The 9,740-nt window shown below is 38.7% G+C and overlaps 2 protein-coding genes across 3 annotated transcripts; both read left to right on the forward strand.

Annotated features, from left to right (window-relative positions):
- Positions 1–75: 75 nt before the first annotated feature.
- Positions 76–4,558, forward strand: si:dkey-6i22.5 (polyamine-modulated factor 1). The gene is made up of 5 exons (XM_035532233.1): positions 76–367; positions 545–650; positions 1,000–1,100; positions 1,322–1,517; positions 4,033–4,558. Exons 1-5 carry the CDS (start codon positions 177–179, stop codon positions 4,099–4,101), a joined length of 663 nt encoding a protein of 220 aa, XP_035388126.1. The 5' UTR covers positions 76–176; the 3' UTR covers positions 4,102–4,558.
- A 429-nt stretch (positions 4,559–4,987) lies between these two features.
- med19a (mediator complex subunit 19a) lies at positions 4,988–9,240 on the forward strand. Of its 2 annotated transcripts, none has more exons than XM_026999341.2 (6): positions 4,988–5,496; positions 5,672–5,794; positions 6,020–6,153; positions 6,300–6,396; positions 6,543–6,637; positions 8,977–9,240. In XM_026999341.2, the coding sequence occupies exons 1-6, from the start codon at positions 5,277–5,279 to the stop codon at positions 9,040–9,042; spliced, it is 735 nt and encodes a 244-aa protein (XP_026855142.1). In that variant the 5' UTR covers positions 4,988–5,276; the 3' UTR covers positions 9,043–9,240. The 2 variants fall into 2 exon arrangements, with proteins under 2 accessions (XP_026855142.1, XP_026855141.1); XM_026999340.2 differs by having other exon boundaries at positions 4,989–5,496; positions 6,540–6,637.
- The last annotated feature ends 500 nt before the right edge of the window (positions 9,241–9,740 follow it).

The following is a 9,740-nucleotide window of genomic DNA, read 5'->3' on the forward strand; positions in this document are numbered from 1 at the left end:
GTTTCCAGCGCCAAGTTGGTTGGCTGGATCCCCTGACAGATTTGTGCTTACAGATAGTTTGCGTTGGACCGCAAAGAGAAACGCAATTCGAAAAGACGGCAGGAACTACTAGAGCTTCCGTACATTATCCGCTAATTCTTGGCGGGTATATGTGAACCTAACATTGAAAGAAAAATATGGAGGAAGAGGAGAAATGTCGGTCCAAAGAATCTAGCTCTGCTAACGTTAGTGATAATATTTCCGCGCAGGCATCTAGTCGCGAAAATGACTCAGTTAAATCAAAAGAATCGGAGCTGCGGCGGAACAGACTGAAAGTGTTTAACAAAGTGATGGAGAAAAGCCTTCAGCGACTGGTAGCAGATGCTAGGTAAAATTTTCCTTTATTGTCACTATCAGACTGATGGCTAGCGTTGGGTAATATTCCAAATTTTTTCGTGTTAACTAACGTTTACACAGATCACTCATCGCTCAGCGAAAGGACATAGGCTAGCAGCTAGCGAGCTAAGTTTTACTCACTAGCTTCTGATCCTCTGTATTGTTTCAGTTTCAGCAGGTTTTCTCATTATTTCCATCCACTATGCAAGCAGAATCCGCAGATGGCTGAGGTCATCCACAAACAGTTCATCAGCGATTTGCAGAAAGCTATACAGGTGCTATTATACTTGTCGTTTACCGTTCTCTTGTCATTATCATTAACACCAGCATGGAAATATGCCCATGATCAAATATAGCCTAGTATGTATATGATTTGTAAACGTCTATTATATCGCCTTCCTTACAGTGATAGAAGCGTTGATATTGGTGGAATTTTGTATTAATTTAGGATTACAAATTTATTTATTTGGAAACTACACAAGCACCTTCAACAAATCACTGTTAATATAAGATTCAGTGCTGCTATGAAACTTCATTTTTTTTTATAATGATCATTTTGAATCATTACAGAATATGGCGGAAGCCATGTCCATGAGTAGCTAACCATCCTATGTGTGTGTGCAGGAAGATATAAACAAAGTAATAGAGGAGGGGGACCTAGAGGTGAAACTAGAGGAACTGGACAAACTGGAGGAAATGGCCAAAGACACACCCGATGCTGCATGGTAAGAGTAGAATTTCATTCAATACCCTACCACCCCCACATAGCTCCAGTTAGACTCCTTTTCTCGAATCTCATCACACACAGATGTATGTTCTCACCTAACTGGATTGTATCCGTTAGCCCTGTATTTGAGTGGGGATTATTTGAAACGCCACGGCCACATGCAGAACACAGTCATGAACGCTGTTGCCTAATCGCGAGCTGTCTGCGCACACTTTGCAGGAGGCCGAGCGGCATTCCTGAGCAAGATGTGTGCAGTGTGATGATACCGTATCACCAGGGCCAGGAGGAGTATGTGCGCCGAGAGCTGAAGAAACTTCAGAAGGAAAATGCGGCCCTGGCACAGAGGGTGCAAACAGGCCGAGAGGCCATTACCCACACTGAGCAGCGCATCGCTGCAGCGGTGGACGAGTGGAAGGTGAGGGAGGTGAGGGGGGGGCTGGTGTGGATCTAATTTTAATGTGCCTGTACCACGGTGGTAAAGCTGTTTTCATTTCCTGGTTCCACATTTACTCCATGCTCACTGGCACAGTTTGACTAGGGCTGTTGATGGTATTTTGAGGCAATGATATGTATGAATTGACAGTATTGAATATAGCTCTCAGAATGTATATCTTGAACTGTATTTTTGAGTTCTGGGGAAATATTACCTTTTATGTAATGGAATTAAATGGATAGAGCATTAATATTTTATACTTTAGACTAATTTAGACTTTGGCAGTTGCATAATGATAGAGTATTCTCGGTGCTCGCCAATAAGCACCTGATGTCCTACCATGAAGCTTCTTTGGAAATCGCTGCACTGATTGCATCACTACCTAGTGTATATATACCGTATTCTGTGAATCAGAATCACTTTTTCACCATGTTTGTCACACATACGAGGGATTTGTCTTGGTAATTGCTAACAAAATATGGCATAACTAATGAAAGAATACCTAATAAAATACTTAAGAATACCTAATAAAAATAACATAAGAATAGATATAAGAATAGCAGTTCTAAGCAAAAATATAGAAATAAACTCTTATTGGTGGGACATTACAGGATGGTATGAACATTTATACAGTGCAGGGATGCATTATTGTAGAGGTGGTATAGACATGGCTTGGGCTACAGTGGTAAAGCAGTGGTGTGGGAGGCGCAGTTTAAAGTTCTAAATGTTAACTGCAGTTAATGAGTGCTACATCTTTGGGAAGAAGCCTTCTGCATGTCTGGTTAATGAGTACTGAGAGTTCAGTTGTCTAATGTGTGTTTTCATACTCGCACCTGCTGACTCTTGTTTGTCAGGAAATCCATGATCCACTGGCAAGCAGGATGTGGGGCAGTTTGACTTTAAGGAGCTCTGGCACTATGTTGTTACTAGGGCAACTGCTGTTTCTCTGCGCAGGGAATGTGTACTGTACTGAAAATGTCCTTTGACTCTAATCTGCTACTGCTATAAATATGGTACTCTTCTAAATCTGCTGCTCCTCCTACTATGTTCGTAACTTTATCATACATAGTGGCTATCAAATGCACAGAAGAACATGGCAGTGCTGACCATAACTAAATGAAGCTGCTATTTTTGGTCTAGAGTTGGTGAAGTTTGCACTGTGGCAAAGTAAAGCTTCACATTGCTGTGTGGGACAATTTTTTGGGCCCCTCTCCCCTCACACACATTATAACGAAAGAGTGAAAAATGATCCCCTAACTCCCAGTCCACACACAGTCACATCTCAGATACACATAAAATCATACTCCTTTTCTAATAAATAGCTTACTGGCTATGTTCTTTTAAGTTTGCTCAACCAAACATTTCATGCTTCACCGATAGTCCAGGCCAAATTGTATCTCTAGTGCCCATTTGGCTATTTGGTGCACATTTTATATAGCACCTTTCTCAAACCCAAGGACGCTTTACTCTTTTTTTTACAAATAAATCTCACACTGATAAGTGGCAGCCAATTTGTGCACAGCATACTCTATTGGAAACTGCAGCCTTTTGGTTTTATTTGTTATATATGCAAAGATGCCAAAATAAACTTTTGTACAGATTCCCTAGTAGATTTTCCTCTAATATTTACCACTATCTTTTGTGTTTTTAAATGGATAATTAATAATGTGATACCATGAAATGGATATTTATATCAGTTTATGAAAATTCAAATCATAAGAGACCCAAGTGTTTAAATACTTTCATAACTGCAGAAGTCAGGGTGACTGGCCTGTAGTCATTTAGCCCTGTAATTTTTGCCTTTTGGGGAATTAGAATGATGGTAGAAGACTTGTAGCAAGAGGGAAATGGTCAGAGTTCCAATGATTAGTTGAAGATATCTGTGAAAACTGGTGCAAACTGGCCACAGCAGTGTTTTAAGGTGAATAGTGAGATTAAATCTGGGCCTGTAGCTTTTCTCACTTTTTCGTCTCATGAAGAGCCTGTCAATGTCCTGCTTGAGGCAGACAGGCAGTGTGGGGGAGGAGGGCAGGTTGTTGTTGTTGTTGTTTACATTTATGGCATTTGGCAGACGTTCTTATCCAGAGCGATTTACAAGAGTGCCTTGTCATTTACTCATAGAATGTATCATAGTCAGTACAGTAGGTTAGAGTTCAAGATATCATTGAACTAAAATGCTGTCGATCTACAGGGATCAATGCTGATGCCTAGAAGTGCAAAACAATACCCCTTTCAAACTTATGGTGGAACTCAAGCAGGTCATTAGTAATCTCTTGGTTGTTCAGAGTAAAGGGGTGTTTTTCCCACAATGTAGTTTGTAATCTGGAGATTTCCTGGATGAACTTGGGTCATTAGCAGCTCTTCAGTCTTTGTTGAGAATTTTGTCCCCACTCTCCTTTTTCCTGCTAAGTTGTCTGAGCTGAGCTGAAGACCATGGTGACCACTGCTGTATGAAAGGCTTGCGCTTCTAATTCTGACTTCACTTTCTTACCTGCAGGCTTCTGTTGCTGACCTGGAATCATTTGTCCTGTCCATCTGGCCATCAGAAAATTTTGATACTTTTTGAACCTTTGTGGGCCAAGGCAACTATTAAATTGTAACATTTTTGTTTTATTTTCTAAAATTAACTAATTCTATTTTACTCTGTTAAATGTTTCATTAAATATTACTGTTGCTGTATTTGTCTGCTTTTTTAGTTATTTTCAACAAATTTGTTTAATAATCTCTGCATATCTTTAAAAGATCATTAAATTGTTTAGGAAGTTATCAATTTGCATATTCTACAGGAGAATCGATTATCCAAGCTAGTAAGTACACAATTTATGTAAGCATGGAGTGTAATAATTGGCAGATTTCTATCTGTTGCCAAGTCTATATCTCGTGTCTCTGGTTTTGTATACCTGTGAATTTAACATATACATTCCCAAGAATGTCCACAGGGCCAAAAGCCGTTCATTTAGGTCGTAAAGGAGGTAATGGCATTAAATCTCTAATAAAGAACTTTTATATTATTTGTTTATGAATCAGTGGATAATGCACACTTTTTGCGAACCTCTAGAGTTAACTTGTGTTGCAGGCTTCAGCAAACTTTGCTTGTGGAAATACCTGAAGAAGGGTCTGACATAAACGAAAGAGGAATTACTTTGATACGATATTATTCAAATTTGGTTAGAATGTTACAGATGGGATGATGGGTGTATTTAAGCATAGCTTTGAATTTTATTATAACTTCAGATCTTCCTTAACAAGAGGTCCACTGGCAAAGACAGTTATTCTGTAATTTATTCTGTAATCCGTAAATTGTATACCTAACTGGTCTTGGATGACAAGAGCCTGAATTCTGGGGGGGAAAAGTAGTAAAACCCTCTTCTTTCGAGTTATTAAATGTACATTTAACATAAACAAGAGCGATGGTGATGGCTGATGTGTACAACTTGCTTTTTTTTAATCATAGTCCCACACCTCACACATTCAGCATGATGACATCGACTACTTCAGTAAACGTCACAGAATGGAAACCCAAAGTCCACAGGGCCGCAGTCTCGAGATTTAGTTCGGGTAGCGATATGACTGTGGCAAACTCACGCGAACTCACTTGTGCGCTTCCGTTAGCTTCGTTACGGTACCGCTCGTGTTGATATTGTGCAATAATCAAGCGGGCGATTTGATGGAATCTGATAATACGATCGGGCTCAACGTTTGTTGTATTTATTGCTTAAATAAAAGTTTCTATTTTAAGTCATGACGGAAATATTTTCAACTCTCTTCGGACAAACTGATGCTCAGGCACCCCAAGGCTCTACCGCTCTAGGTTTTGGGCCGGGAAAACCACCTCCACCGCTCCCGCAAACTCAATCATCAGTGCCGGCACAAATCCCACCACAACACGGTGACGAAGGCCCTCCCGTTCGGAAGCCGGGAGTCATGAACGAACCCTTCTATTTATTGCGAGAGTTGCCTGGTAAATAAAAGAAGATGTAGTTTTAAACGATACTCGCTGACGTGCTTTGTTTAGTAGCAGCTAGCTAGAAAGCTAACAAGACCCATAAGTCGATTGTTGGCTATCGGTAACTATGCTAGATGGCTAGCTTAGCTAGCTAGGTAGCTAGCTAATTATTATTGTGTTTGTTTCTCAGTTGGAAACGATTTAACTGGAAACACGAACCTTATAACACACTACAACCTCGAGCACGCATACAACAAGTTCTGTGGCAAGAAAGTGAAGGAAAAACTTAGCAACTTCCTGCCAGAGTTACCAGGTAGGTTAAATTGCTAGCTAATGATGAACTATGTAGCTAGCTAGGTTAGCAGATTATACTACCTAACCTATAATATTTGTCATTGCATTGCGTTGGTGCCACTACTGGCAAGTGTAAGCAGCATAGTGTTTCTAAAATTAATGAGAGAAAATGCGATATCAGAAATTCCGCTTTAGAACAGACCAAATAAAACTCACTGTAAAATATTCGAATTTCTTTGTTCAGGAATGATAGATTGTCCAGGCGTTCAGGACGGCAGTTCCTTGCGTTCTCTAATAGAGAAGCCTCCAGTCTGCGGAAACTCATTCAGCCCACTCACCGGGGCTCTACTGACGGGCTTCAGACTACACACTGGACCGGTACACTCGCTCTCACTCACATGCAAAACACAAACCCTACAAAAAGCCTCCAAATTAAGTTTACAAATGTTTGTGTGTACAGTATCCTTGATGGCCTATATTCAGATGATTGTCATTTATATTGGGTGGGTCTGTGTGCCTGCTAGCTTCCAGAGCAGTACAGACTCATGCACATTCAACCTCCAAAGAAAAAGAGCAAACACAAACACAGACATCATCGACCTCAGGACCCCATGCCACCAGGTAACACGCACATAAAAGGACGTACGCTTGAACTTTACACACTCACATACTGATTTATATCTCCATGCATGTGCACACAGGCAAAATATGGGTATTCTATAGGCAGAGATGTGCACTCATGCTAAATTTGTGTATTCTATAAGCAGAGACACCGTCAGACTCTGACCCTAAGAAGAAGAAGAAAAAGAGGGATGATGACCCTGAGCGTAAAAAGAAAAAGAAAGACAAGAAGAAGAAAAAGGTGGGTGCGGTCACTCCGCAAATCAATACACAGGCTTGTAGAGATTAAGCTGGATAACCTTGGAAATGTTGTGTCCATGAAAGAAAAGAAAACAATACCCTACAGTAAGGCTGGCCAATACATTGAAACATATAATTATTGTGATGTGACTTTTTGGATTTTAAGAACATTTCTATCATAATACTATGATAGAATTTAAAGACCCAGGGTGCTTTCTTTCCAATGAGGCAACTTGCATTTCCGGGCATATAATATATAAACATATGTCCTATAAATACCCAAAGCCCAGTAAATGGCTCCTTTATTTTGTCTGAATGTTTCCCCTTCTTGTGTGAAAGGAGTCGTTATGTTGGGTAAATATTGCGTAAGCTTTACTTTCAACAGACATCTGATGTTCCGCCTGCACACACTGTTCCTGATTTCTCATCTTCTTTGGCTTTGAGCAGTTTAGTGGCAAGTGAGCAAAAGGCTTAGTCAAAATGGACAGTAAAGTTAGTGTCTTCAGGATGGTTCTTCTTAAGGCGTATATATAGCTGTGCCTTCAAACTGAAATGTTGATTGTGTTTGTATGTGCACATCAGTATCCTGTAATACTTGTCTTGGGAATAACAGAGTTTACATAAGCCTAAATTTAATTTATAGAGTGCTGGCCTGTGTTCTTTGATGGTTCTGTCAGTACCCGTGAAGGAGGCTTATATGGTGTGTGAATGTCAGTATCATTTGCATCAGTATCTTCATCGGTAAGGAAGCAATTGCATCAGTAGCACTTGCATTACTCCAGCTGTCTTTGCACTACTCAGCTATGCTTGAATTGCTTAAGTGTTGTTGGAATATAAGGGCCATGCCCAGACCTTTTCTGCAAGGAATCATGAGCCGGTTTGGTTGGTTTTTGAGCAGTGATTTAACATTTTATTTTACTTTTATTTGGATTTAATAATTGCTGAATGTTTAATATGGTATTTAATTGTTGGTATGGTATTTACATTGGTATATAAAAACATTCTGCAAACTGCAAACAGTCAGCTCGTCAAAGCTAACTGTTACTGCATACATAGGACTAGTTAAAATCCTGAGAGATCCCTGAGAAACTTTGTACAAAGTGATGTCATCAGACCATTCTGTCACTCTGTAATCGTACACACAAGCCTAAACTTAATTTATAGATCTTACACTAATCGGGGCATCCTGCTGACATTAAGACTTCATCTTGTAGAAAACCTGAGTTAATTTTAAATATGTCAAGCAGGCATTGGTAAATAATTCAAACATAACATTCCAAATTAACTGAATCCAATGGTATGGATCGCTGTGACCAAAGCCTGCTGGAAGCTGGTTTTCTTGTGGTTATCCTTTATAGGCCATTGTTCAGGGCTGTGATTGTAATGAAAGTGTGGGCCTTTTGGAAAAAAAATCAGTGGATGCTGTTTAAAATGGCTAGAATGATGTTAATATAGCTAGTTAAAATAATTGAATCCACTACGCTTCATTACTATGCATACAGTTCTGTGGCACCTCATGGCATCATGTGATTAGTGTCATGGTTGAGTGAGGGATAGTAGAAAAGGATCAAGATTCATTTATCTGTAAGCTATATGACAAATGATTTATATAACACCTTTCATACATTAAAAATGCAGGTAAAAGTGCTTTACAATACAAATTGGAAAAAAAGGCAAAAAATAAAACAACAGATAAAAGCAATGCCAGAAAAGGGGACATATTAATAATAGATAAAACATGCAAAAAAATATAAACATATAATAAACACCAAAACGAACAAAGTAATATGACAGTAAAAATAAGGGAAATAAACTGATTAAATGTAAAAGTACAGAAATGTTTTATCAGAGACAGAAGGAGCCTGACGAATGTTTATTGGTAATGTGTTCCAGATCTTTGTGCATAACAAGTGTTCTATTTAAGTAGACTAACTTCTCAAGTATATATGTTTTTTAGCATTTTAAATAATGAAAAAAAAAAAATACTGGTTTCAGAACAGATTTCCCACAAATTACCCCAATTGTCTGCACTCTAGCCCAATGCTGTAGGAGCTTAAAATGTGTGGATATATATAACATGGTAAATTACACCATGTAATGACATTTCACTCTCTAGAATATGCACTGCTACACGGTTACAGCCATAACCTTAAATATTATAATGTAATTTTTCTGTTTTTCTTAAATATGTGATGTCAGCTTCTTAGGCCGCATTAGATCATTTCTAATTTATGTCAAAAGTTTGGGAGTTTTAAATTCTTTGATGTTTTATGTGCAAATGTTTGCCATGTTTACTGACTTTGCTTGTACACTCTTTCCTAACTTTTCACTCACTCACAGAATCGACACAGTCCTGATCATCCTGGTATTACTGGAACTCAACCCAACAGCAACAGTCTGAGATAGAGTGAGAATATGGTGTGTGGGTGTGTGTGTATGTATGTATGGGTATGTGAATAACTGTGACAAAAAGATGATGCGTGCTAATGTCATGGTGTGTGTATTTTGTGTGATGTTGAGACTGATTGATTGTTACACATGGATCCTCTTTCTTGTTGTTTTTGCCTTATTGTTTAGTAGGAATAAAAAAAATTTGTTATTCTACCTATTTGCCTATCTGTGCATACTTATAAAGTTAAATGGCACATGATGTAGCATAAGCTGTATTTAATGGTACTGTGACTGAGAACAGCTCATTAAGATCAAAAATATACAAAACACTAGAGGACACTGTCTTACAATAGCCAAGGTTGACTCCGGCCATTCCGTTTCCAATATCGATTCAACATGGTTTAAAAAAAGAAGTAAACAAACAAAACCCCAAAGAACTTCTCTTAAACAAGACAGAGTTTAGATATTTGTATTTCCTAAAGGTGAAATGGTGTCAAACAGTACTCACAGCAGCTTGTGTAGAACTGCAATTGTGTTTGGAAAATCAGTGTGAACCTCTTCAAACTGTAAGGGTTTTGAATGTATGGGATAATCCTACCAAATGATGGCTGCTACAATGTGAATTTTCTTTTTTTTTTTACTAGAAATTAAATGTTATGCCATAACACAAATATACTTTGCTTGCACAAATTTCAAACAAAAGCCTTAAAGCA

Source organism: Electrophorus electricus, chromosome 12 (genome assembly GCF_013358815.1).
Source record: "Electrophorus electricus isolate fEleEle1 chromosome 12, fEleEle1.pri, whole genome shotgun sequence".
NCBI classification, from domain to species: domain Eukaryota; kingdom Metazoa; phylum Chordata; class Actinopteri; order Gymnotiformes; family Gymnotidae; genus Electrophorus; species Electrophorus electricus.